This window comes from Aspergillus fijiensis (genome assembly GCF_003184825.1).
Source record: "Aspergillus fijiensis CBS 313.89 unplaced genomic scaffold BO72scaffold_7, whole genome shotgun sequence".
NCBI lineage: Eukaryota > Fungi > Ascomycota > Eurotiomycetes > Eurotiales > Aspergillaceae > Aspergillus > Aspergillus fijiensis.
Window position 1 is genome coordinate 268,877 of NW_024468983.1, and position 27,210 is coordinate 296,086.

Consider the following 27,210-nt stretch of genomic DNA (forward strand, 5'->3'; position numbering starts at 1 on the left):
CCTCACAATAAGCATGGCCTGGGCACAATTGGCTTCTTGTGTTCGGCTCCTGGAGCAAATGATCTTGACTCCCGACTTGCCGCTCTCCAAGGTAGACTTTCTCGGCTCCTACGGCGAGAAGACGATTCAGCAATGGAACGATCCTTATTCCCTGTCCAGACCGAATGTTTGTATCCACACATTGATCCAGGAACATTGTCACAGTCAGCCTGAGGCGGAAGCTCTATGTGCCTGGGATGGCTCCGTCACATACGCCGAATTGGATCGGCTATCGCTAGCAATCAGCATTCTGCTGCAGACCCATGGAGTCGGCCCTGAGACGATTGTGCCACTTCTCTTTGAAAAGTCCCAATGGACCGCGATCGCTATTTTGGGGGTGCTGCGGGCAGGTGGCGCTTTTGTTCTGTTGGATCCTTCCCACCCGGTCCATCGTCTGGAGGAAATCTGTATCGAAGTGGAGGCAACAGTTGTCCTCACCTCTCGTTCACTGCACGAACTGGGCGGCCAAGTACATCGGAAAGCAATTGCAGTCCCGAAAGCCGATATTGAGGTGGATGAATCAAACCGCCACCGGGCCTTAGTCGTTAATCCATCCAATGCTGCTTATATCGCCTTCACTTCAGGATCGACTGGGAAGCCCAAGGGAATCGTGATCGAGCACCGGTCCTTCTGTGCGAATGCCCTAGCCCAGAATGCGGTCCAGAATCTGAGCTCCCGGACTCGTGCTTTTCAGTTTGCCGCCCACGCCTTTGATAGCAGTATTCTGGAGATGCTCATGACGCTCATAGCCGGGGGGTGTGTCTGTATACCCTCGGAGGAACAGCGTCTGAATGGACTGCCGAACGCGATCAACACCCTCCAGGCCAACTGGCTGGAATTAACGCCGTCTGTGGCACGTTTCCTCCAACCTGATCTGATACCGGGGGTCAAGTCACTGCTACTCGTCGGTGAGCCAATGTCACGCAAGGATGTGAGCCAATGGGCCGATAGGGTCCAACTTTTGAATGCCTATGGCCCTGCTGAGTGCAGCGTGGTAACCACGATCCAGCCCCGCGTGAAGGCAAATGACCCGCAGAGCATCGGGCGCTCCTACAGCGGTCACTGCTGGATCGTGAATCCTCAAGATCATGACCAGCTGGAGCCTCTGGGTGCCGTGGGGGAGTTGATTGTCAGTGGGCCGATCGTGGCCCGAGGCTATCTCAATTACCCGCGGCAGACTTCATTCATCAGCACGCCCCGTTGGGCGACCCGGTTCGGCGTCCCCGAAGATGAGCGGTTCTACAGGACTGGAGATCTTGCTCGTTATAATGTGGATGATGGGACGCTGCAATACATCGGGCGGAAAGACCGGGAGGTCAAAATCCATGGCCAGCGCATTGACCTGCAAGAAATCGAATATCTTGCGTCTCAGTACCAGAATGAAGTGGCCGCAGTCGTTGATGTGATTCAGCTTGGGGATAGCAGCGCAGGCAAGCTTTTGACGATCTTCTTGGCATACGCAGATACAGACCTTTGTTCTGACAGCTGCAAGGGTCAGGTTGTCAGTGCAGATCCCGCCATGCGTTCTGTGTCTGTGGGCATGAAAGGCTGGCTCCAAGACCGTCTGCCCCCATATATGATTCCTACCAAATACGTCTGGGTGACTAGATTCCCTTTGACGCGAACGGGAAAGCTCGATCGACGGGCATTGATAGATTTGGGAACAGCAGCGACCCGCGCACGAACACACAATCCAGAAACAGAGTCGTCAACCATGGATAGCCACGAGGATGCTGACTTCGACCCCGATATGCTATTGAAAGAGGACCTTATCCGTTCACTATTTGCTGAGGTGCTGGACTGTCCTGGACAGGTCATCAGTATACATGATGACTTTTATGAACTGGGAGGAAACTCGCTCGCCGCGATTGAACTTGTCGCTCGCGCGCGCAGTCGAGGACTAGAGGTCACAGTTGCAGAAGTCATCCGTTCTCAAACCGCCCATAAGATTGCCAGGTCCTCCTTGGAGACTGCAGAAAGCCCCGAAATTCCACCTTTTGCTCTGCTGGGAAACCATGACAGAGAAGAGATTCTATCGACTGCCGTCGTCCAGTGTCAGGTCATGCCCAGCCAGATCGAGGATATATACCCGTGCACCCCTTTACAAGAAGGTCTCATGTCGCTGTCAATCAAAAGGCCGGGGGCCTTCATCGGTACATACCAATTCTCATTACCTTCTTCGACGAGCGTGACTCAGCTGCGTGCCGCATGGGAACGGCTTTGGGTCGCACATCCAATACTACGGACTCGGATCGTCTCGGCGAAAGATGGAACCATGATGCAGGTCGTCATAAAAGAAGATCTCCTTTGTAGGGAAGGACTATGCGCCGACGATGTCCGGAGATCAATGGGCTTCGGAAGTTCACTCGCACGTTTGACAATTCAGCAACTCAATACCCCTGTTCTGTTTATTCTCACGATTCACCACGCTATCTTTGATGGATGGTCGTACGTACAGCTGCTCGAGGACCTGCACAGTTTTTATCAAGGCCAGTTACCACAACCGCGGCCCGCATTCACTAAATACATCCAATATCTTGCGACATCGGATTCGCACATGAGCCGTTCTTTCTGGAAGGACGAGCTCAAAAATTACCAGTCCCCAGTGTTCCCTTCATCCTTGTCCCGGCGGCCATCAACCTTACCTCAGTGGCTTGTCAAAAGCCATCAGCTTTCCTTAGCCGGCCTTGATATCAATTGGAAGCTCGCAAACCAAATCAAGCTGGCATGGGCATTGGTCGTATCCTCCCAATCAAACTCCGACGATGTCATATACGGGCTGACTGTTACTGGCCGAAACGCTCCGGTTTCTGGGATTGATCGTATCACAGGTCCGACATTCACCACATTCCCATTCCGAACACAGCTGAACCAGAAGCTATCTGTCCAACAAACGTTAGCTGAACTGCAAGAACATGATGTATCCCTCATGCCATATGAGCATACGGGCCTCAAGAATATTGCGGAGTCAAGCCCAGAGGCAGCTTGGGCTTGCGGCTTTCAGAACCTTCTGACCGTCCGACTTCGCTCATCTCAGAGTACATCCTCAGCCTTCCTCGACTTACCTGAGAATGAAGCCGAAGACCTGAATTTTGCATCTTATCCTCTATCAATCGTGGTCCAACAGAAGGACAGTCTGCTGAAGATCAAAGCCTTCTATGACGGGGAAATTCTGACTTCCAGTGTTGTCCAGGACCTCCTCGATGACTTCGAAACCTTCCTGCAGCACGTCATCCAGCAGCCTCAATCCATCATCGGCGATCTGAAAAGCCTTATGTCTCAGCGATGGCAGCAGGTGGCTGAGATCAATACAGAAACTTATGATCACCCGTCGCCGAGGTGCCTTCACGACGCTATCCAGGGGCATGGTGTCACGCAGCCAGAATGGGAAGCTGTGTGCGCATGGGATGGCTCCCTGACGTACGAGGAGCTAATTACCATGGGACGTACTCTCGCAGGTCATCTTCAAGTCTCGGGATCAGGTCCTGGGACGATTATCGGGATTTGTCTGAGGCGCACGAGGTTATTTCCCGTCGCGATTCTCGGCGTTTTGATGTCTGGAGCTGCTATGGTGTTGCTGGAGCCAGATTTCCCGCCGCAGCGTTTGAACGGGATTCTGAACGACGTGGACGCGCAGTTTGTCATCTGCTCTCCGGGGTTACAGGAGAAGTTCGAGTGCAAAACCAAAACCACAAGGCAGATTATCCCCTTCGCATGGGATCTGGGAGAATGGAAGAGTTGCGATTCTTGGCTCCCACCACCGGTCAGCCCTAGCGATCCAATGTATGTTGCCTTTACCTCCGGATCGACCGGTACCCCCAAAGGGGTGGTTATAGAACATGGGATGGTCTACTCGACGATCCATGCCCACAAAGACGCTATCGGCGCAGCAAAGTCGTCCCGGTGCTTGCTTTTCGCCTCGCCGGCGTTCGACATCTGTCTGGCAGAAATATTCTTCATGCTTGTCACTGGAGGCTGCGTCTGTATTCCCTCCGAGAGCCAGCGCATGAATAGCCTGGGTGAGACCATGTCGGCCATGAGGGTGAATATGGCCATGTTGACCCCATCGGTGGCCCGGACCCTCTCACCGGAGAAGGTGCCATCTCTCCAGACACTGATCCTCGGAGGAGAGTCCCCCTCGGCGTCGGACCTGGCAACATGGGCCCCACGGGTACGTCTGCATCAGTCATACGGACCGGCGGAGTGCACCATGTACGCGTCGACGACACCTCGTTTGGCCCCCAATTCCGTTCTCAACAATGTGGGATCCTCTCTGAATGCGACTTATTGGATCGTCAACCCGGAAGATCACAATGAGCTTATGCCTGTTGGCTCAATGGGAGAGTTGCTGATTGGCGGTCCTCTTGTTGGCCGGGGCTATATCAACCGACCTAAAGAGTCCGCAGCCGCCTTCATTCAGGATCCGGCCTGGAGTCAGCAAATCCCTGCTCTGTTGGGCTCGAGACTGTACAAGACTGGAGACCTTGCTATCTTGAACCGGGACAAATCCTTGCTTCTGATTGGTAGAAAGGATACCCAGGTAAAGCTCCACGGACAACGCATTGAGCTGCACGAGGTTGAGCGTTGTGCCGAGGGCTTCGGACACGATCTTGCAGTGATAGTTGAGTTGGTGGAAATTCAGAGCGTTCAGAGATCGAGTCTGGTCGCGTTCGCCTACAATCCAGTCACGGTGGAGAGAACACTAGCTATGACCCCAGCTCTCGGCGACGATCAGATGCCATTCTTACCCCCGTCAGCAGACAATCGACAACTCTTTGCGGGCCTCCGACAGCATCTCCAACAGCACCTAGCACCATTTATGGTACCGTCATTAATGCTAGAATTGTCGTGCCTGCCCCTAAGTCTAACCGGAAAGATCGACCGCAAGACACTTCGGCACGCTGCATCGATGCTTGACACGGAAACCCTGAGAATGCATCGGGGTGGTGTCGCTGGGTCGAAGACGGGACCAGTATCGCCCCAGGAGCAGTTTGTGCGTGGAAGCTTTGCCACCGCGTTGTCACTGGATGAGCAGACCATTGGGTTAGACGATAATTTCTTCGCTCTGGGCGGTGATTCCCTGAGCGCCATGCGGGTTTTGACCTTGTGTCGGCGGGGGGACATGAATATTTCCATGCATGAATTTCTCTCTCACGACACAGTTTCTTCGCTTTGCGCTTATGTTCGCAGCTACCAGGACCAGTGTCCAGATCCTGGTTTCCAGAAGGGCGTGACTCCGAAGAATCACTCGGAGAGCGAATCTAGTTCTGTCTATTCTCGCGATGTCGCTCACGACATCGAAATTATTCGATCTCAATTGACCTCGCTACAGTCGCATAACATCGAGGACATATATCCGTGCTCGGACGCTCACAACGGTATCTTGGAGTTGTATACATCCCAGTACACGAGTACGGCGATCTTCCAGATCCTCCCCGGCGGCTCACTGAGTGCGGTACAGGTGAGCAATGCCTGGAATCATCTTGTCAAGCGCCATGCAGCATTACGCACAATCCTCGTCGACGATCCCAAGGCCGTTGCAAAGAAGCTCCAGGTCGTTCTGCACCCAGGCACCCTGCAGGACCCGATTTGCGCATCCAGCAGCACGGCACTTGCTGATTTGAGAAGCTCACGACCTGTTCAGTCGTGGGACCTTTCGCCTCTGTATCGGCTTTTCATCAGGCAGGATGATGGCGGAGAGGTGTTCATGCGGCTGGAGACGGGTGGGGCACTAATCGATGCCTTTTCCATGTCGATTCTCATGAGGGAGCTTTGTCTCATCCTCGACGGGCAGCCGTTGCCATCTATCAGTGTTACGTACCGCCAATACCTGACCCACCTACAGCAGCAACGACCGTCGGCCAAGGCCTTGCAATACTGGTCGCACGTGCTGTATGACTCTCAGCCATCACACCTCTCACGACGACCAGAGGAGACACCTTCGCCCTCTTCCCCCCCCTCGCCGCGCGCGCAGACCCGCCGTCTCTCGCCAGCCCAATTCCACGACCTCAACGCGTTCTGGAGGGCCCACCGCCTCACGATCACGAACATCTGTCAGCTGGCCTGGGCCTTGACGCTCGGCCAGTATACCAACACTCGCGAGGTCTGCTTCGGCACGGTCACGTCCGGCCGCGAGGACCTCCACCTCGACGTCTGGGACTCCGTGGGCTCCTTCTTCAACATCCTGCCCTGTCGCCTCGCCCTGGAAGCCAACATCGCGGTGGTGGAGGCCTTGAACCGGAACCAAGCGGAGATCCAACGACGAACCGAGCACCAGAACTGTTCCATGCCCGATATGATCCGCAGATTCCGGGCACAGTCAGACAATGATCTGGACCAGCAACTGTTCGATACGGTGTTGACCGTCCAAAACACCGTCTCGACCAACTCGCATCCCGCGCGCTCCCAAGACAAGGATACTGCAGCTGCGACTGCTACCAGAAACACCCAAGTCGAGCTCCTTGACCTGGAAGATCCCACCGAAGTGAGTAGCAATCCCTCCAGCCATGCGCCCATTCCCCACTCTGGAACATAAGCCCTCCACCAAATAACCGAACTCATGGACACTCCAAAAGCTAATCCCGTGACACAGTACGACTTCTGTCTCGCGGTTCACACCTCGCCGGCCCAGATCGAGATCGAGCTCCGCTACTGGACGTCCACCGCCTCGGAGAAGTACGCCTCGGAGATTCTAGCCCGCATGCTCGAGTCTCTCGACCTAATCGTTCGGAACCCGACGGAGCCGCTGCAGAAGATTCTTCGCGTGCAATCATAGTGTCTGCCCCACGTCTCTGGTCCAAATAACCAAAGGCCAGAAAGCAGGTTCTACAGTATCGTCGTTCAGAGGATTCTGGTCTGCAGTCTGCAGTCTGCGGCTCTGCGGTCTCGCTGGCCAGGCTCCGGGGGGCGGGCGGCGTGTTGATATCTAGCCCTGCCCAGATAGCCTTGTGTGTACGTAATCGAATGAATTCATACTTGTCCTGTCTTCCACACTTCTTATAAAGTCTTTTCGTGTACTCTGATCCCGGTCGTGGGCTACATAGAACACAGCTAAACACAAGAGTGACTCACTCATATATCATTGCAACGGACTTTCTATAGCCGCATCAAACCGAAAGAGCAGTCCCCTCCCCTGGATAAACTGACATAGCGAAGATACGTGCCCCGTCCAGCAATATACCATCCACAGCCGTACCAGGTGTGATCCTGAAGGCTCAGAAATATGCCATTCAAGCTATACGAGAGCCACCCCGGAGGAAAGCAGAGTCTAGCTGCTCTAGGCTCAGGTGGTGCGTGCCCCGTGAACGGACCAGTGCGTGCACCAAAGCTTGCACGAAGCCATGTCCTCGCGTGCCGGCGTACGAGTGACATGCCCGGCTGCGGGGTACGGGGTGTGGGGTGTGGGCTATGTCCGTACGCACTATGACGAGCGTGAGCGGAATGACCTGCCGAAACTATACGTTTCTGGAAGGGGAAGGAAGTGCTGGTAGGCGATGAAGCTGAGGGGACTGTTGACGGCTGCCGTTGTATTGCGAGGGTAGTTCGTTCCGGCCGGGGGAGAGTGAGTGGCATTTCCAGTGCGGGACGAGGAGGGATTAAGTTACAATACTTACTCCGGAGTTAGAGCATCTCCAAATGCATTTAGAGTCTTGTCTCCGAGATGAGAAGCTTCTCCCGTCAGGTGGAACCATGTCATAAGGGTCTTATCTCCCGAGGATCGCTTTTTCGTGCTCAATTGTTACGCTATCCCTCCTTTACCAGACTAATCAACCAGGATACTGTTTTGATTGTCCTCACCCACCCTACCACCCATCCCGTTACGAAAGTGTGGAACACCAGGTGATCGCTTGTAGAGCAATAGGAGGGCTGTGCCGGCAGTGAAATGGGAGAGGTGAGGGGGAGCTGAGCGGTGGTGATGGGTCCTGGGTTTTAAATTGTGTATAGAGGTCGAACATAGACTGGGCATGGAAAGAATTGTTAAATGCTAAACGCATTCCGTGTCATAATCTCGTTACTTCGTAGACACCGTGAGACATACTACAACCTAAGCCCCTCTAGGCAAGGATAGGCCAAATCTGCTCTCGCTTGGTCACATCCAACCACGTCGGGATGGACTCGCCGCGACTGGAGGTGATGTGCTCGTCTTGCTGCGTCCAGACCTCCTTCATGACATCGCGCGCCACGCGGAACCCTGCGAACCCGCACCGCGCTTCTCCCTTGTCTAACAGTTTCAGGACTTCGCTCCGTCGCTCGAGGGTGGTCGCTTCGCACCCCGCAATGAACAGCGGCCACGCGGTGCCCGGCCCGGTCTGTCCTGCTTCAGTCAACGCAGCATCGAATTTGCTGAGCGACGAAACGACCTTGTCGACGTGGCCTTCGAGGATCAGCGGGTGTACTTCGCGGATGCGACGGTAGAAGAAGATGACCAGCGCCGAGTTCAGCGCCTCGAGGAGGTACTCGTGCGCCTGAGAGCACACCTCCGAGAGATTCGGGGACGTGCTTGCACTCTCGACTTTGCGCGAAGCTAAAGCGCAGACCATATTCTCGAGCCGGGCGCTGCGACGGTGCAGCGCATCCCAGGCTTCGATGCTGGCTTGCTTCACCTGCGGCGTCCGCCGGGCCACCCGGAAGGTCTCCATCACGTTGGCCAGGCGTGTTGTTTGGGAGACGAGACTCAGCCAGGTCTCCGGGATGCCATAGATTTGATGATACAGAGTATCCGGGTAGCTGCGGGAGTCTTGGAGGTGGATGTCATGGAGACCGACGTCTTGGCTCTTGGGTTCGTTGATATTCAAGTCGCTGTCGGACGGGCCGCGGGCTAGACGGAGGAAGTCGTCCAATCGGGATGTCTGTTCGCTCGTGGTACTAGATTTGTTGATGCTGTCAGACTTCTCAGATCGGAACGAGCATTTCAAGGCGTTCATGAAATGCTCTGAAGGAGTATAGTCGTGTAGGGTGTAGGTGCTTTCGCCGATGATCCGGAGCCAAGTGTATACGTGGTGAAGGAGGCGGGCTTTCTGGGATATGCGTCGCTTAGACAGGCCCCGCAAGCGCAGTAGTCGCTCAGCGTCGACCATGTAGCATCTTGCGTCTTGCTGTTGGCCGCTGATAATCTACATGGCGTCAGTAAGATGCTGTCACTGTGGTTCGCAATTAATGCATGAAACTTACAGCAAATTCGGTCAAGGCACAGATGGCCATCAGCTGGTCTTTGTACTTGGCAGCTTTGGGTTGAATCTCATGTCTTAGTGATGTTTGCATATGGTCCTTGGCCATATTATATGCGTGCTCAGCAATCGGTTGCCAGTTCACCCGAGACTCTGATGTATTCATCGATGGATTAACACTCAGATGCAGCGCAGAACATGCCAGAAGGCAATATAGGTTCGCTAAGCGAGCATGGCTGATGTTCTGCGTCCCTAGAAAGGTCAAATCACTGTACGTCACCACTGCGGATGGCACATTCGTGATCTTCCACGGAGACTTTTGCTCGAGAGGAATGGCTGACATGCGAGAGATGACATGGTCTTGAAAATGTCGCAGCAGAAAGTGGGCATCAGCCAGCACATTGACCGGATCACTGGCCAGGGTCGAGGGTAGCTGCGGGATTAATGTCGATTGCGTTCCTTCCTGCTCCCCATTTGTATCGAGGATTGGATCTGTTGTTCCTACCGCACCACCATTGACAGCAGCCTGTGCATCTGGCTCGAGGAAAAGAGCATCACCAATATCAAAAGCTGTTGAGATCATAGAGTCTGGCATTTGAAGGTCGATACTGAAGAGATCCGACCATTGTAGCAGATCGTTCATGTAAGCAATCGACTCCTGTGACAGTGACGGGCTTACGACCGAGCTGGTTTCAACCAGGGGTGCTTGTATCGGCGGAGGGCTCACGACCTCCGTGGCCCTGGAACTTTGTTGCTGCGAGGCAGTCTCTTCATGCTTCGGACCCGATAGATCCAGCACAGAGAAAGGCCCGACCACGATATTTTCCTCGGTAAGTCGGTCTGAATCCCTGGCCCGGCTATCGATCTCCGCTAAGGAGGCATCGATAGACCCCGATACTAGTTCCGAGCTCAAGGCATCACTCATGGAAAGCCGTGACTGCTCTGAATTGAGTCATTAGAGGCCATCATGGAGATGAGGCAGAGTCAATCACCTGTGTAAAGAACACGTCTCGGGCCCAACTTAGCCGGATCTTTCTTGACTTTCCAGTCCCTCGTTCGCGGCGGCGATTGATGCTTGCGTGCTGCTACCCAGCGAATATCGTCAGTAAACCCCTCACATGTCACCCCGCTGGCCCGGCACATCTGGCACGAGGGTCTCCGTTGATCGCATTTGGCATGTCGGCGACGACAGGTCTTGCAGGCTCCCAAAGCGTGGGTGCGACGGGATCGGTTGCCTGATGCCTTGGACCCTGCCATGGGCATCGGAAGTGGTTGACAATCGTAGCGATGGTATAATTAAGAATGTTTGAGTATGAGACTCAGCTTTGATATCATGGGGAATATGGGGTAATGGAGAGGTTGTTGCTATATCAGGAAGCACGACAATCTGCAACCCCTCACTTTCCGCGGGATCTCTTTCCTTTTTCGCTGCAGTTCCTGTCGGAACGACTTGCTTCTTTGGGGTTAGTGGGGACGTCTGTCGATAGGGAAAAGAAATGGCGAAGACATTTACAGTTAAAGTGATGTGTGTTATGAATCAAGAAGAACATGCGAACAGAAGCCCAGGGCCAATCAAGAAAATACATTAAGAATTGCGATGATGGCTTGGGGACATATGTTTGATTTCTAATCAAAGCCTCGAAGCTACGCCAAGCCCGAGTCCTCTACTTCAGCCCTGACAGCAAGCGGAATCTCCTCTTCCAACGTATGTCGTTCGGGCACCCAGTTCAAGTACTGGGGAGCTCTTTGCGCCACCTGTTTCGCGTTCGTACCCAGAATAACTGCAGCATGGGGTGTGATGGAGTCCGCCTCGCTAGGGTCAACCTCCTTCACAGAAGCTGAGTCTGCAAGACCGAGTTTGTAGACCTCCTGTGCGATGCGCTGTGAGATCTCCGTGAAGGACTAGTTGCTGTTAGCGTCTGGGGTACGACACGAACAGTCAATCCACTCACCAGCATCTCGGTGTTCACCGGAAAGTATAGCCCATCCTCATTCCACAAGTCGCCGTCCGCATTCTCTAGCGCTTTCTCCACCAACTTGACGAAGATTTTGCTCAAGTCTGCAATGTGGATGTTGCTCCAGGTGCTCTCGCCCTTGCCCACCTGAACACCCTCCCGACGCTGCAGGTTTGCCCGCGCAAGCTCGGGAATTTGAATGCTTCGCTGCTTGACAGCGCCTCGGCCGCGACCATAGATAATTGGGCCGAAGATGAGAGCAGTCTTAGGTCGCGTGGCCGCCGGAAGCAAGTTGGCAACAAAGTTATCAACAATGCGCTTAGACGAGTAGCGTTTGATCAGCGCATGCACCTCCTCGGCGCCGTCGACGTCGCTGTAAATGCTGCTTGATGCCTGGCCGAAAGTGTTCCTTTCAATATCGGGCATGGAAAGAACGCTGGCGCCGGACATCTGAATCCAGTAGCCTGGTAATCACTATCAACTATTGCTCGCGTTTCAAATCGACCATCACTACTGACCAGGCTTCGTCCTAGCTTCTGCTGACAGACCACGTGCGATGGCTTCGACGCTCTTGATGTGGTTGGTGCTTGCGGCATCTATAGGGGGAGAATGTGGTTAGCAATATGATCGATGGAATTCAGAGAGAGCAAACTCACGGACGACAACGTCTGCTTGAGTGGCCTCCTTCTCAATGACAGCAGCAGCGTCTAGATCCCCCATCACCACACGCACGTTAGGGTAAGCAGCCTGGACTTTCTTCGCCTTCTCTTCGTCCCTCAAGAGGACACTGTAATCGCATTTGGGTAGAGCTGATCGAAGAGCGTGGAGGACTTCGCCGCCAATGTAGCCTGACGCACCAGTCCTGAAGAGTGGTGAGCATGATCTTGTGGGCTGTGGGGATGTTCGTTCTTACAGAAAGATCCTCGCCATAGTGAAGGGATTTGTGTCTGTTGCTGCGGTGTGAAACTCGATTCTCGATATGGTATTGTCAATGAGAGATGAGAGTGAAGGATGAGGGGAGAAGAAAGGACCCCGCGGTGTATGAGATGGACGGGGTCGAGTAGTGGGCCCGGATAGGAAGGTGGTCCCGGGGAAGACCTTCCTCGGCTGTAAAACAACTATATCGACGTGAAAGCAATCTCCCTCTATCCTAGACGATATCTCCGACCGGTGTTTGGAGATGCGGAATCTTGCATAGTAGATGCGCTGCGTCTTACTATGGCACTCTCATACCTTTTTGGGAAATCTCGTCCTAAAAAGTGTCATGCGCCAGTGTACTTCCCTCTCATATAACACCAACAAGATGCTGAATGCAACACCCATTCTCTGCGGTCTAGCCATTACTCTCTTACCATCACCTTCTCCTAGCCCGACTCCTTTTTCCCTTGAATATCTTGAGAATGGCCCACCGTGGAGTGAGCTATGACAAAAATGTCAGCTGCATCGCAGATCTCAAGGCTCTTGGGAGCCAGAACCTCCCCGTGATGGTCAGAGGTATGCTGCTGCACCGAGCATGGCCAGCACAAGTGCCTAGCTAACGCGCAATAGAGTACTATAATGAGGGCGCCATGGATCTTATCACGTACGTCCAATTCAATTGTCACGCCTACATCCCTAACACAACTTCAGACTGCGTGAGAATGAGGCGGCGTTCGACCGGTACAAAATCCGCCCGCGCATCTTGATCAACGTAGACAAGGTGGACACTAGTACTGAGATTCTTGGCACTAAGGTACAGCACTTTCTCCATTCTCTCAATTTGGGTGTGTCGTACCGATACTAAACTCCTGTGGGAACAGGTATCCCTCCCTATCGGATTCAGCCCAGCAGCGTCACACAAACTTGCGCACCCCGACGGCGAGCTGGCAACCTCACGCGCTGCTGCCAATCATAGCATCTGCATGGGTCTTTCCTCATATTCGAACTATTCGCTGGAGGATGTGGCCAGCCAGGGCCGCGGGAATCCATATGTGATGCAGATGTGTGTTTTGAGGGATCGGTCAATCACGCTGCAGCTGCTGCGCCGAGCCGAGAAGGCGGGCTACAAGGCGCTTTTCTTGTCGGTGGACGTGCCTGTTTTAGGTAAGCGGCTGAATGAGCACCGGAACAACTACACCCTGCCGGAGGATATGGAATGGCCGAATATCCTAAGTTGCGGGAGTGATACTTCCAACCGGACTGAGTACGGTAGGTTGAAAACTCGAATCACGGTGATGCCCGCGATTGTTGACTTGAGGTTGCGTTAGATCCGAGTTTAGACTGGGAAAGCACCATTCCCTGGCTCAGGGCAAACACAACGCTGCAAATTTGGTTGAAAGGAGGTAGGAACAAGTCTCAGCTGACTCGTGTGAGACAACCTCTGATGGACCTCTCCACAGTATATACCCCCGAAGACATTGAGCTCGCCATTCAATATGGCCTGGACGGCGTCGTCATCTCTAATCACGGGGGTCGCCAGCTCGACGGTGTCCCGGCCACTCTGGATGCTCTGCGAGAATGCGCACCGGTTGCCAAGGGTCGTATCCAGATCGCAATCGATGGAGGCATTCGACGCGGTTCCGACATTTTCAAGGCCATTGCTCTGGGCGCAGATTTCTGCTTCATCGGACGAATCCCGATCTGGGGTTTGGCGGTACGAATTCTTTTTCCATCTCTTGAGATGGCATTACTAATGACAAACCTCCAGTACGACGGCCAGAAAGGTGTGGAGCTGGCCATTCAGATCCTGCGCAACGAGCTAATGATCACGATGGCACTAGCTGGGTAAGGCTCCCGTTTATAAAGATTCGTTCCATTGCTGATTCGAGTAGATGCCGTTCGATTAAGGAGATCCAAAGGAGGCATTTGTCGATCCTCAAACCAGATGGCGTTCTTTCCAAGCTTTGAGAACAGAATCTTCTTTGTCCAGCCAGTCCGCCATTGAACAATTCGATATTTAGCAGTTTAGCCCAAATTTAAGACTTCTTCATTTCTGTGCATCATTATTCATCAAAGTAGCTTGAAAGCCAGGGAATGCAAGTTCACGTGTCCAAGCGCTTACCCCGCAGTACTTCACTGACCTCAACACAAATCAGTCAACAGCAACACGATGGCCACAGCACCGCCTATAATTGACTTTGGAGGTTCGAGGCCGATATCAGATGTGGATATTATGCATTACTGACAATGCTTCGTAGTTTGGAATGAAGCCGATCCAGAAAAGAAAGCAACCCTCGTCCGGCAGATCCGAGAAGCTTGCGAGAGACACGGATTCTTCCAGCTGGTCAACCATGGTATTCCCCTTGACATTCAACAGAATGTTCTCGAGCAAGCCCAAACCCTGTTCAGTCTCCCAGCTGAGGTGAAAGAGAAATACAGCATGGGTAGGCCGCTCATTGAATCATCGATTTGGCTTAAGCGACTAGGGGTAAGCTGACCCGTAATACGACTAGACATCGGCACACCGAACCTGGGGTACGAACACCTTCGCGCACAGAACTTCGAAAAACGAGGACCCGGCGACTTGAAAGAAGGATTTTACCTCTGCCGAGAGCTGGCCCCAGACCATCCTGCCGTGCAGGCTGGGAAGTTCTCGCAGGGTGCGAACAAATATCCGGAAGAAAGGAGATCTTCCGCATACTGGCATTGACATTAGATCTGCAAGAGGACTGGTTCGACGAGTTCTGCCGCGACTCAGCGACTATTCTGCGGCTGTTGCACTACCCGCCGCAGGAAACGGACGAGTCAAGCTTGGAGCGAGGTACGCAGAACCAACACCCCGACAAACAGCAGTACTGAGTCGCTTTTGCAGGCATCGGCGCGCATACGGATTTCGGCGGTCTCACTATCCTACTGCAAGACGATAAAGGCGGACTTCAGGTCTGGGACCGCGAGGCATCTCAATGGGCAGATGTTGTCCCTGTACCCGGCGCGTTGGTGGTCAACCTGGGGAACATGATGATGCGCTGGACGAACGATCGATATTTATCCAACCTCCACCGAGTGATCAATCGAAGTGGAGAGGAGCGATACAGTGCGCCGTTCTTCTTTTCAGGCAACCCGGACTTTCTGGTGGAGTGTATTCCGAGTTGCAAGGGGGAAACGGAGGCGGCCAAATATCCTCCCATCACGGTGCAAGAGTGGATGCTGGCGCGGTATGCAGACACGTACGGGAACTCGCAGCAGGTTGAGGCTATGGCGGAATTATCAAAAGATACGGGGAAGGCGATCGTCGTGGATCGGAACGTAGACTGAGCCTCATTTACTGGCATCGAGAGCGAGGGTGTGAGAGGTGCACGTGGACCATGCTGGTTCAGCTTCAACATGTGAGAGTGGATCTACCGGGCTCTCGTTTGTGGCCTCAGGCTAGTCTCTTGCAAATCGGAACTCAATTTTAGGTCGCCTCGATAAGCATGCAACTGAGATTCTTCATAGTAGATAGAAAAGCCAGTGTTCGTTTGATATCCGACCAGAACTTTGAGCGCACCTTGCAGGAACATGGTGCTGTGATCTGATTCTCGAATAATCTATATATCATCATTGCATGGTGGCCAGGCTGGGCAGCACCACAAAGCAACTCACACAGCTTGTGACAATACATGTGAAGCTGAGTCCGACTCATCGCAGTCCTGATAGTTTGAAGCCATGAGACCAGCAATGGACACGAACTGCTGCTGATCCTAGCTCGTGATAAGTTAGCGTTTTGATAAACACGAGTGCTTGCATTGCAGCTGAGGGAGGATGACTCGGTAAAGATCGGTCCGATGGAGATTTGCGAGTCGGCAATTTTGCCTCTTCACCCCTCCCCGTATTCAGGCACCAAGGCTGCAACGAAACTTGCCTCGGTACTTACTGCATTGGGCCGCGCCGACAGCCGACGGGTCTCGACCGAATAATCCCAACGCTGCTGGGCTTATTCTCGCTTCACCAACTTCCCCCCCGGAATCTGGCCTCTTTATAACGCCTCCCCCACCCCCTGTCCCCCAGATTCATTTCCACAGTTTCTTCCAACGGCTCTTCTTTCCCCCAGATTCATTCTATCTTACAATGCCATCTCCACCTCCCGATTGGGTTCAGGCCCTCAAGCCGGCCGACCCGCAGGGCTCGCACTTGCTTCAAGAGGAGCGTGCTCAGTCTAATGTCGCAGTGGACAAGCTCGGTGAGCTGCTTCACACGAAAGATTTCCTTGACCGTCAAGACAAAATCCTGTCTATCCTCAAGTCGGAGAAAGTCTTCGAGAAGTCCGACAACCACACCTTAGGCCGGACCGAGCGCATTCAACGGTCCCTGGCCAAGGCCAAGCGGTTGCATCAGCTGGCTGAGCAAAACCGCTGGTCGGACGCCGAATTCCACACTGCAAATGACTTGCTTTCAGAGCCTACGCCTTATGGTCTGCATGCCACTATGTTTCTGGTATGTCTGGACCAATTCTCTGCCCATCCCGGTCTGGCCGAGAACTAATTGGTACTTCTTTGCGCTAGGTCACCTTGCGGGAACAAGGCACGCCGGAACAACACAAGCTTTTCTACGAGCCGGCTCAAAATTACAAGATCCTGGGATGCTATGCGCAAACGGAGTTGGGTCACGGGTCTAATGTCCGTGGACTCGAGACCACCGCTACCTGGAACCCGGAGGACAAGACATTTACCATCCACTCCCCTACGCTGACTGCCTCCAAGTGGTGGATCGGCTCTCTGGGACGTACCGCCAATCACGCGGTAGTGATGGCGCAGCTCTACATCAAGGGCAAGAACTACGGTCCTCACCCTTTCGTGGTGCAGATCCGTGACATGGAGACGCATCAGCCTTTGGAGAACGTATACGTGGGTGATATCGGACCGAAATTCGGATACAAGTGAGTACCGACCGTCATTTGCATGTTTAACATTTATGCTGACTCTCCCAGCACGATGGACAATGGTTTCCTTCTGTTCAACAAGGTCAAGATCCCCCATGTGAATATGCTGGCTCGCTTCTGTCGCGTGGACCAGGCGACTAGCGAGTACCAGCGCCCGGCTTCTCCTTCCTTGGTTTACGGTACCATGACTTGGGTCCGTTCCAACATTGTCCTCCAAGCTGGTGGTGTCCTTGCTCGCGGTGTTACCATCGCCACCCGGTACTGCGCTGTGCGTAGACAGTTCCAGGATCGCGATGCTAAGAGCCATGAAGGAGAGAACCAGGTGCTTAATTACAAGATGGTCCAGATCCGTCTCCTTCCCTTGCTTGCGTCGATGTATGCCCTGCACTTCACCGGTCGGGGCATGCAGCGACTCTACGAGGAGAACCAGACCCGCATGAAGGCTGCCTCGGAGCCGGGACAGGATAAGCGTGGTGCTGGGCCTGAGCAGTTGAGGGCCGGAGCGGATTTGTTGGCCGATCTCCATGCTACCTCTTGCGGTCTCAAGGCATTGGCTAGTACGACGGCTGGTGAAGGTCTTGAGGTGTGCCGTCGTGCCTGCGGTGGTCACGGATACAGCAGCTTCAGCGGCATTGGGCCCTGGTACTCGGATTATCTGCCTACGCTCACCTGGGAAGGCGATAATTACATGTTGACGCAGCAGGTGGCGAGATACGTAAGTGACGTGATGTTTTCGATATGCCAAGACACTTCCGCTGACTGATTTAGCTTTTGAAATCTGCTCGCGCTGTTCTTGCTGGCAAGGGAACCGGCAACGACACCTCCCAGATCTTGCAGACCTACCTCAGCCGTCGTGACAAGGGCGCGTCGTTTGACATCCTCGGTAACGATGCCGACATTGTGGCTGCCTTTGCTTGGCGCACGGCTCACATGACCTTCGAGGCGCTCAAGCACCGGGACGTCGAGAAGCGCTCGTGGAACAGTCTTCTGGTCGACTTCTGGCGCTTGTCGACTGCTCACTCCCAGTACCTGGCTGTCAAGAACTTCTACGAGGCCGTCAACTCGAAGGAGGTGGCATCGGCCGTGGACGGAGCGACGACCGAGGTCCTGCAGAAGCTGTTCCGTCTGTACGCTCTGCACACCTTGGAGCGTGAGGCTTCCGAGTTCTTCTCGTCGAGCGCTGTCACGGTCCGCCAGATTGGCTTGGCACGGGAGAACGCGGTGATGAAGCTCCTGGATGAAATCCGGCCCCACGCGGTGCGGCTGGTGGATGCCTGGAAGATTCCGGACTGGCAGCTGGACAGCAGTCTGGGCAAGTATGATGGCGACGTCTACCCTGATCTGTTCCGCCGGGCCAGCCAGAACCCGGTCAACGATCTGGTGTTCGACCCCTATCCTTGGAACTCGGCTGTTCTGAAGAACAGCCCGCCCAAGAGCAAGCTATAAATTGACCTGGACATTTCATTATGGTTATAGGGTGGGTAGATATAGATCTAGAAAGTCTATAGACTAGAGGCTAGAGGTGCGGCGAATACATGTAAATATGAAACAAGAAGCTTTCAAACCGGTCGATCCTTGGTAGTAGTTAGTTACTACTCGAGTATGCCCCGTCTCGGGGAGGCTCCACTTTCTTCAACAATTGCCGTTGCCCGACAGAACGGATCACGGCTGAACAACATCCGTTGAAGATCTGCCTAGGCACTGCATCCCCAATCCAGGCCCAAATCCTTCGACTCTAACTCGGGTGCGCATTTCCCACCCTTCCGGACTGCACAACCCCAACATAAGCTTCTTCAGGTGACGTCAAACCATCCACCGTCTCCACCCTGCTTAATAATTACTTCTTTGGAGAGAGAGAGAAAAAAGTGAGGCCACAATGGGGTAATCCAAGCGGGGAGGGGGCGAGTAACTATTTATTGTGTGGCAGTGACAGCTGCCAGCAACTCAACGACTCGCCCATAACCGCATATTATTATCCCCTACAATGAAGCAGATCATCAACCTCCCCGGGCCCAGCTGCAAGCTGGTCGACTCCCCGATCCCGGAGATCAACGACGACCAGGTGCTCATCCGGGTGGTCGTGTCCGGGTCCAACCCGAAGGACTGGAAGGTGCCCGAGCTGGCGGGCAGTGACGACGAGACGTTCGGGGAGCGATACGCGCACATCAAGGACGGGGTGAACCAGGGCGACGACATCGCGGGCGTAGTCGAGAAGGTGGGCGGGAATGTGTTTGAGTTTAAGGTGTGTGCCCTCCATCTCCATCTTCCTAAAGCATTGTCCATCATGGTATGCCAGAAACGCAACTAACCAGCAAAACAGCCCGGAGACCGTGTGGGCGCCTTCCACGAAATGCTGGCCCCCGGCGGCTCGTACGCCGAATACGCCGTCGCCTGGAGCCACACCACCTTCCACATCCCGGCCAAGGTGTCTTTCGAGGGTGTGTACCCTGGCCCCCCCCTTCCTTGGGTCATACCCAAACCCATGGCAAACACAGACACACAAAAACTAACACACCAACAGAAGCAGCAACCATCCCCCTCGCCGCGCTCACCGCCATCGTCTCGCTCTACCACCACCACCGCCTCCCGCTCCCCTGGACGCCCCCAGCCCCAGCAGCTTCAGCCACCAAGCGCACCCCCCTCCTGATCTACGGCGGCAGCACCGCCGTCGGCGCCTTCGCCATCAAACTCGCCCGCCTCAGCAACATCCACCCCATCATCGCCATCGCCGGCCGCGGCGCCAGCTACATCTCCCGCTTCCTGGACCCGGCGCACGGCGACGCGATCGTCGACTACCGGGACGGCGCAGCCAAGACCATCGCAGGCGTGAAGGCCGCTCTCGCTACCGCATCCCCCTCCCAGGGTTCGGAACTGAAGCTAGAACACATCCTCGACACGATCGTCAGCGAGACCAGCTCCGAGGTCATCCGCAATGTGGTCGCGCCCGGCGGCCAGGTCAACTACGTCCTGCCCTGTCCGTACGACGTATCGCCCGGCGTGAAGACCAACACGTGGGTGAGCAGTGCGCACGAGGTGGGCGGCGCGGCGGACGCAAGGGATCTGTGCTTTGTGTTTTGTCGGTGGTTCGGAAGGGCGCTGGCCGAGGGCACGTTCGAGGGCCATCCGTGGGAGGTCCGCGAGAAGGGGTTGTTGGGGGTCGAGGACGCGATGCGGGATTTGCGGGATGGGAAGGCCAGTGCGGTGAAGTATGTGTTCCGGGTGGGGGAGACGCCCGGTTTGAAGGATTAGGGGCTTGATTTGTGAAGGGGGTAAGATGCGCTGTACAGTACTTGGTTGCGTTGGGTTTGGTGTTGGATTTCGTTTATCATCGCAGTCGTGTTGGTAAATATAGATGGTTGTGTTTTAGACTAGCCTATGGGAATGTAGAGAGAATAGAGCTGTGGATGTGAGAGTCTGTCGGTGATCCCCGGTGGTGGTGTCGGTTTGAAGGGATGAGAACTTGGGAACTATGATTCTGGCGACACCTACTGTTCTTGTTTGATGACAAGACGGAAATAGGAGAGTTCAGAAATTCTCATATTGATTCTTGACAGCAACTGTATGTTCAACGCTCGTTTATGTACAATCTATAACACATTACATGTCAAAAATCGACGGCTTGTACACCGACGGGTCGATGTACGGAGTACCGCCACGTCTCGTGAAGCCCCAACGGATCTGACTGGCCATGGAGATCTCCACATCCAGGTGCTGAGCGAAGGTCCAGGCCAAGCCAGGGTCCTTCTGGAATCCACGGCCAACGAGGATCACATCAATGCCGTCCTTCTCCATGATTTCCTCGGCCTGACGACCGTTGGTGATAGCACCAACCGCCGACACAAGCAGCTTGTCACCAACAGCCTTCTTGACCGCAGCGGCGAAAGGAACCTGGAAACCGGGGCTGGACTTCACCTTTTGGGCAGCGTGCACACCGCCGGAGCTGATGTCGATCAGATCGACGGCGCCCTGCTTGACCAGCTCCTGGGCAAACTGGATGGTGCTGTCGTTGTTCCAGCTCTGCTCGGGAAGGACCTCCTCCAGCCAGTCGGAAGCAGAGATGCGGAGGAAGATGGGCATGTTGGGGCCGACCGTGTCACGGGTCAGCTGGGCAATCTCCAAGGGGAGGCGGATGCGGTTCTCGAAAGAGCCACCGTACTCGTCGGTGCGGTTGTTGGCAGCGGGGGACAGGAAAGACGAGAGAAGGTATCCGTGGGCGTTGTGGATCTCGATGAAGTCAACCCCGACCGCAAGCGCGCGCTTAACGGCGGCAACCCAGTCGTTCTTGAACTGGACGATGTCGTCCTTGGTCATCGCCTTGGGCTGGGGGAAGGAGTCGGCAAAGGCGATGTCGCTGGGTCCCTTGACGTTGTCCGGCCACCCGCCGACCTTCTCGGTGGCTACTACGGCGGTCGAGATCCAAGGAGCAACGGTGCTGGCCTTGCGTCCGGCGTGGGCCAACTGCACTCCGATCTTCTGGTTCTGGCTGTGCACGAATTCAACGACCTGGCGCATGGGCTCGATCTGCGAGTCCTTCCATAAACCCACGTCCTGCGGGGTAATGCGACCCTCGGGCTGCACGGCAGTCGCCTCGATCATCATCAATCCGGGACCCCGCTGGGCGATCGAACCCAGGTGGGCAATGTGATAGGGGGTCATGTGGCCATCCTGGGCACTGTATTGGCAGAGGGGAGCAAGCTAGCGATTGCAGAGTCAGCTCATTATCATCAAGTGCATACAGAGAGAGAACTTACACCGAGGCGGTTTTGGAAAGTAAGACCGCGGATGGTCAGAGGCTGATAGAGCTTGGGGACCGGCTTGCCGCTAGTCTGAGGATTGGCTGCCGTACCTGCGGGAGGATCCTGAGCGGGGGTGAAGTAGGAGATGCCCGGAGCGGGCGCGATATCAACGTCGGGGATAGACATGGTGAGGATGTGTAAAATGTCTTGGAATATGCCACACTGAGACTGATAAGGGCCTGACCGAACGACCAGCGACCTTTATACGGCCTGGATAGAATCCGTTGGAAACATGATTTGAAATCCAGAGTGGAGATGTTCAACCGCTCGAAATTCGGCATCCAAAGAGCTGGTGGAGCAGACCCAACTTGCCGAACATTCTTCATCCAGGGCGGGCCCCCTTGATCACCTCCCTTTTTGTATAAGTCTCCGTCCCGAATGTGGCTAAAATCAGGGCACATCATGGTTGTGCAGGTTTGTCAGCAGCACAATTTGTGCAATCAGACCAGAAAGTGTGGGGCTCTGGCCGCGTATCCGTCAATGGCGTCGAGTGCCTGGAAAGCCTCTGATGCAAAGTTTGCCCGAGGCAAAAGTATCTTCCAAGGTGGGCTCCACCAGTGGCACCAGTCGGCTTCACTCATATCAGATCACTGGTACAATCCAGCAATTTCGAGGCAGGGCAACTGGATTTGGGGACAGGATAAGCAAGGTTGGTGGAAGCCGTTTCATGCATTGAAAATGTCTCTTAAGCAGTGGTTAGAGTGGGCCTGCAGCATTGCACCGTGAGAATCAATTCAACGATTGGCAAATCAAGTCAAGTAAATCTGCTTACTGTTGATCGAAAATGACGGAACTACATAGTACCTTGACAGCAGATCATGCCATGTCAAGAACCCGCAAATCGTATTGACGGAGAGGGGAGGATGATGCATCCGATGGATTTGAGAAAGCAGTAAGTATAAGGGAGAAAAAGATGTCACATGATCGACAGGCGGCGTGACTACCGCGGGGCGGGGCTGCCCATCACATCTACCACATCTACTACTTACTCACTCTTACTCGGTCATGCCTTATCAACAATCATTATTCTGTTCGACTCTCGTCCTCCTCTGTCTCTAATCTAGTTACTTCTCTTGAATATCGGCATTTTTCCACAGCCTTCTGGCTCCTCTCTCTTGTATTTGCAAGGCAGGAATCCTATCTCAACCAAATATGATACACTTCTGACAATGGCCTCCACAATCTCCTCCCGCTCAAAGACTGGCTCATGAGAACCATCCACCACATTGCTCGCAAACTGCCACTGGTTGTCTTCAAACCACTGCAGCACAGGAAGAAATGGATGGTCGGATCTAGAACTGACGTCTGAGCTTAGTGCGCGCATCCACTCGTCGTGTAGCATGGTCTTCACCGTAATCCCCGTCTCCCGCTGCAGTACCGCACACAGCTCACCTAGCGTGAGCCCATCCCAGCAGTCGACGTCACTTTTAGACTGGGGTGCCCTTCTAGTTGTGCTCTCGACTACCAATCGTGCAATCTGATCAACACCAGCTACAGGAATGTGCGCGTCGGTCAAATCCTCGCTGATCGCGCCAAGACTGAGAATGCTGGACGCAAGCCGCCACAGAAAGTCCTCCGTATGAGCGACACCCTCGGTCCTGGTTCCAACAATATAGCCGGGTTGAATCGTCTGCGCGGTTGGAAGATATGGGTCCTCCAGCCTGTAGACGTTGTCGTTGTACTGCTCCACTAACAGCCTCGACAACATCTTGGTCTGATCATATCCACTGGCATGCTCAAGCTTCCTCGCGATGTCTTTTTTCGATTCATCCGCTGCTGGAAGATACCCGCCTGAAACATAGGTCAGAGCACATGGGCTGGATCGCATCGCCACAGCAGAAAGAACCTCCACGGTACTGTCGACATTAGTCGGTCGGAGACTCTCATAAGAGTCAAGCCAGTTGACTCTCGCTCCGCTGTGGATAATGCCATCAATTCGCGTCTCGCTCAACTCTCCAGTGAGGCACTTCCATTTTTCTGCAGACAGCCCCAGTTTTTTCTTGCTCAAATCTCCAAGCCAGATCTCAACACGCGGGTCCAGACTTCCCGTCCACCAGTCACCGATCTCAGCATGATATTGGATCTTTTGCTCGGCTTCGGATATCTCTTTTGCCCGGACTAACCCTATGATATGTCCGACATTGGGATCCGCTAGTAGACAGCGCAGCACTTGACTTCCAAGGAACCCGGTAATTGATGTCACAAATATGGTCTTCTTGGTGTGGTGAGGCGCCAAGTTTATTTGCGGTAGGATATGCTTTAGCTCGTCGAGGATATCCACTGCCGTCTCATTGTCAGCCGCTCCGGCGTTACTATGGAATAATTCTTCAAGTCGCCCGATTGTCTATCCTGGTTCCTGCAGTCTTTCAACCCTGATGTCCATTCCCCAGTCTCGTCGCATGAGCCCGGTGAGTTGCGCCATTTCAACGGAATTAAGCCCAACACTTGAGACCGGAAAGTCATGATCTCGGAGACACTCGGCGACAGGATCCTGTCTGGCTTCTAATATATCTGCGACTATGTTGCTAAGCTTGACGGCAAACTCTCTTTTCGGATCGATCTTCTCCCACTGTGTCGTGGAAGAGGCTCCTGGTCTGTGCGCAACTAACTCTGTGCCGTTCACTCGAGAGATTGATGCACGCAAACGCTGTCTATCCTTCTTTTTCGACTCAGTCAATGGGATTGACCCGATGGGTATAAAAACCGTGGGTATCATATACGAAGGCAATTGTCCTTTCAGTGCCGCATGCATGTCGTCAGCCAACGACGGAATGATATCGTGCGGAGTCTCGACGTAAGCCATAATCTCCTGATTCTCTTCTTTCCCGTCAACGCTGGCCAGGACGACTGCAGCTTTACGCGGAGCAATCACGGATTCAATGACTCTCTCGATCTCAGTCAGCTCAACACGCATGCCGCGGATTTTAACGAAGCCGCTCTCGCGACCAATAAAGATGGCATCGCCCTCAGCATCGAGCTTAGCAAGATCACCGGTTCTATACATTGGAAACCCTGCGGTGTCTTGGAAGTGAGCATACCACTTCGGAGTTTCAATGAATGCTGATGAAGTCTGGTCTGGTTCGTCCAGGTAACCCTTCCCGATATATGGAGACTGTATGAGTAGCTCGCCTATAGCGCCGATGGGGAGTAACCTTTCCACGTTGTCTGGATCCACAACCCAGCAATTGGCTCGGATGCCTCTCCCAATACTCTGAGGGTGATCGCCTGACTTCATGCCGGTCTTGATCGTATCCCACACGGATGTTTCTGTGGTGCCGTATAGGTTATTGAGCGTGACGTGTCGAGACCAATTGCGAAGAATGTTTGAGCTTGGCGCATCGCCTCCGATGGAAATTTCTCTGAGCGAAGGCAAGCTTGCTGGCTCGAGCTGAGCGACCACTGCTGGAGTCAAAGTGGCATCTGTGACTTCGAGCTTGCGCATGACTGATTGCAGGTCCTCTACCTTTTCTTCCGGCGATGGAACACAAACAGTCCCCCCAACAATCAAAGGCCCAAAAATCTCCAGAATGCTGGCATCAAATGAAAACGATGCATATTGCAGCTGGGGTGTATCCGAGCCCATGTGCAAGGCCTCGGTAACATCTTGCAAGCCTCCAGCGACTGCTTGGTGTATGTGCACCACGCCTTTGGGCTTACCTGTACTTCCGGACGTGAACATGATATATGCAACCTGCCAAGGGTCGTTGGCTGTCTCCGTGTGCCAGCCCTCTGGAGCTTGTAGCTGCATTAGGCTGGAGAGTGTGATGATCTCGATGTTCTGACGAATGGACTCGCTGATTATGTCGGTGAGCTTTGTCTGGGTGATCAATGCTTGGATTTCCGTTTTCTGGGCAATATAGGCCAGTCGGTCCCCCGGACATGATGCATCGAGCGGAATTAAAGCTGCTCCTGCACGCAGGACACCTATGATGACTACAATCGCCCATGCGGACTTTTCCAGGTAGACTGCGACTCTGCTGCCTGGCTTGATGCCTTTGGCCGCTAGCTCGTGGGCAATTGCCGCAGACATCTCGCCAAGCTGCTGGAATGTAAGTTTTTCAGTGGTGCTGCGTATCGCAATGTCCCCAGGGCTTGATCGGTAGTATCGATTGATCAATCCATGGATTGTTTCCGGTGATCTCGGGGTCAGGTCCGCGTGCCACTTTTTGAATTGTTTTATATCATATTCTGTGGCAAGATTGAGGTGGGCTATCTTCGAAGAGGGCATGTCTGTCATCGCCTTCCATATGTTCTTATACGCTTCAACAACGGCTGACAGATCGGCTGATGGCTCGCGGGCATGGGAGTATATCCGAGCAGTCACTTCCATCTTCGTCGGATGAAGACTGGCTATCATTTGATTCTAGATTCATATTAGTTACGAACTTGAGGCAGATTGTTGGCCTTACCTTATGCTCCGCGACGACTTCCTCCAGGGGTGTATCCTCACTCTGGTCGATGTATACCGCAGACATCGACTGCTGACTCTCCGGACTCGTGGCCTTATTCACATTTGACAGGGAGTCCAGAAGCTCTTGCAGGGTCTTGTCCTCATGGATGTCGTATGACACTTGGTGCGACGCGATGGACTTTGTTGTGGATGTATCCTCTTGTTGTGCTTCATTCCGAAGAAACAAGAAGGCCACATTGTCCTGACGGTTGTAAAAGTGCAACAAAAGCGCCCAGGCAGATAGTGCGTGAGCTTCCAGCTTTTCCGGTGCAACACCAGGCAGGTTGGCTGGATGAGACAAGCGAACCTTTGGTGCTGCATTGTCTTTATGGGCATCGTGCTGGGGCACAGTAGTATGGTCGCTCTCTTTCCCAGTGGTTTGGATTGAAATAGTCATGATGTATAACAGTCAATAGGTATAGAAGTAAGATATAATAGCGGATATTCACTCTGTGTGTTATAAATTGAATTGATTCTCCGAGGTTTAGAGCAGACTTGTGAAGCAGACTCGTAGAGTATCTTATACTATCTACACGACCTTCTGCAAGCGAGCCATTGGCCGGGTTGGCAGCCGCAGTCTCTCTCCAATTTGGGTTTCTGCAGTCCCATATGGATCCCTTGCAGCCACTTCCAAGCATCCATCGCGAAGAAACCATCGCTCCTATACAGGACACCTGCGTCAACCAGAACAGACCCAGTGCACAAAGTCACTTGACATATAATTGAGGCTGTACGCAAATTTCCCAATTGGGATGGAAGTTTCTCATTCAAGGCTCCATCGCTGACGTCTTCGGATAGAATCTATCCCACCGTAGCAGACCTCCTGGCCCAGATCTACTCTGCTTGAGCTGGTGAGCTCCACTATAGTGCTCGATAATGGCGCGGCTGATCGACCAGCACTAATTGCGCAGCCTCCCATTGCCGCGACAGCTGCTGGCTTCTCCAGCGATGACGTCCTCACCTCACC

General features: G+C 53.8%; 10 protein-coding genes across 10 annotated transcripts; 5 read left to right on the forward strand and 5 right to left on the reverse strand.

The window, feature by feature from the left end:
• Positions 1–58: 58 nt before the first annotated feature.
• Positions 59–7,027, forward strand: BO72DRAFT_474955 (putative nonribosomal peptide synthase; the record flags this gene model as incomplete). Its single annotated transcript, XM_040947304.1, has 2 exons — positions 59–6,523; positions 6,632–7,027. 2 exons carry the CDS (start codon positions 59–61, stop codon positions 6,812–6,814), a joined length of 6,648 nt encoding a protein of 2,215 aa, XP_040804873.1. The 3' UTR covers positions 6,815–7,027.
• Positions 7,028–7,044: 17 nt separating this feature from the next.
• Positions 7,045–7,766, reverse strand: BO72DRAFT_262107 (uncharacterized protein). The gene has a single exon (XM_040940133.1). It carries the CDS (start codon positions 7,609–7,611, stop codon positions 7,135–7,137), a length of 477 nt encoding a protein of 158 aa, XP_040804874.1. The 5' UTR covers positions 7,612–7,766; the 3' UTR covers positions 7,045–7,134.
• Positions 7,767–8,093: 327 nt separating this feature from the next.
• Positions 8,094–10,541, reverse strand: BO72DRAFT_524820 (Zn(II)2Cys6 transcription factor; the record flags this gene model as incomplete). The annotated part of the gene is made up of 3 exons (XM_040949911.1): positions 10,199–10,541; positions 9,211–10,148; positions 8,094–9,152 (listed from the first exon to the last, which is right to left on the reverse strand). The coding sequence occupies exons 1-3, from the start codon at positions 10,467–10,469 to the stop codon at positions 8,094–8,096; spliced, it is 2,268 nt and encodes a 755-aa protein (XP_040804875.1). The 5' UTR covers positions 10,470–10,541.
• Positions 10,542–10,850: 309 nt separating this feature from the next.
• On the reverse strand, positions 10,851–12,091 carry BO72DRAFT_492852 (uncharacterized protein; the record flags this gene model as incomplete). Its single annotated transcript, XM_040948332.1, has 5 exons — positions 10,851–11,108; positions 11,159–11,625; positions 11,680–11,757; positions 11,818–12,023; positions 12,075–12,091. 5 exons carry the CDS (start codon positions 12,089–12,091, stop codon positions 10,851–10,853), a joined length of 1,026 nt encoding a protein of 341 aa, XP_040804876.1.
• Positions 12,092–12,561: 470 nt separating this feature from the next.
• Positions 12,562–14,047, forward strand: BO72DRAFT_370258 (alpha-hydroxy acid oxidase; the record flags this gene model as incomplete). The annotated part of the gene is made up of 8 exons (XM_040940951.1): positions 12,562–12,655; positions 12,710–12,743; positions 12,791–12,893; positions 12,961–13,348; positions 13,408–13,482; positions 13,540–13,793; positions 13,848–13,924; positions 13,972–14,047. The coding sequence occupies 8 exons, from the start codon at positions 12,562–12,564 to the stop codon at positions 14,045–14,047; spliced, it is 1,101 nt and encodes a 366-aa protein (XP_040804877.1).
• A 202-nt stretch (positions 14,048–14,249) lies between these two features.
• BO72DRAFT_492854 (isopenicillin N synthase family dioxygenase) lies at positions 14,250–15,394 on the forward strand (the record flags this gene model as incomplete). The annotated part of the gene is made up of 5 exons (XM_040948333.1): positions 14,250–14,283; positions 14,338–14,523; positions 14,593–14,739; positions 14,796–14,900; positions 14,952–15,394. 5 exons carry the CDS (start codon positions 14,250–14,252, stop codon positions 15,392–15,394), a joined length of 915 nt encoding a protein of 304 aa, XP_040804878.1.
• Positions 15,395–16,073: 679 nt separating this feature from the next.
• On the forward strand, positions 16,074–18,558 carry BO72DRAFT_524824 (acyl-CoA oxidase). The gene is made up of 4 exons (XM_040949912.1): positions 16,074–16,552; positions 16,621–16,994; positions 17,046–17,712; positions 17,766–18,558. The coding sequence occupies exons 1-4, from the start codon at positions 16,187–16,189 to the stop codon at positions 18,441–18,443; spliced, it is 2,085 nt and encodes a 694-aa protein (XP_040804879.1). The 5' UTR covers positions 16,074–16,186; the 3' UTR covers positions 18,444–18,558.
• A 340-nt stretch (positions 18,559–18,898) lies between these two features.
• BO72DRAFT_444868 (zinc-binding alcohol dehydrogenase family protein) lies at positions 18,899–20,534 on the forward strand. Its single transcript, XM_040943920.1, has 3 exons — positions 18,899–19,239; positions 19,318–19,435; positions 19,519–20,534. Exons 1-3 carry the CDS (start codon positions 18,982–18,984, stop codon positions 20,244–20,246), a joined length of 1,104 nt encoding a protein of 367 aa, XP_040804880.1. The 5' UTR covers positions 18,899–18,981; the 3' UTR covers positions 20,247–20,534.
• BO72DRAFT_262205 (NADH:flavin oxidoreductase/NADH oxidase) lies at positions 20,421–22,045 on the reverse strand. The gene is made up of 2 exons (XM_040940134.1): positions 21,749–22,045; positions 20,421–21,692 (listed from the first exon to the last, which is right to left on the reverse strand). Exons 1-2 carry the CDS (start codon positions 21,917–21,919, stop codon positions 20,595–20,597), a joined length of 1,269 nt encoding a protein of 422 aa, XP_040804881.1. The 5' UTR covers positions 21,920–22,045; the 3' UTR covers positions 20,421–20,594.
• A 736-nt stretch (positions 22,046–22,781) lies between these two features.
• BO72DRAFT_524827 (acetyl-CoA synthetase-like protein) lies at positions 22,782–26,640 on the reverse strand (the record flags this gene model as incomplete). The annotated part of the gene is made up of 3 exons (XM_040949913.1): positions 22,782–24,073; positions 24,440–26,156; positions 26,203–26,640. 3 exons carry the CDS (start codon positions 26,638–26,640, stop codon positions 22,854–22,856), a joined length of 3,375 nt encoding a protein of 1,124 aa, XP_040804882.1. The 3' UTR covers positions 22,782–22,853.
• Between the last annotated feature and the right edge of the window lie 570 nt (positions 26,641–27,210).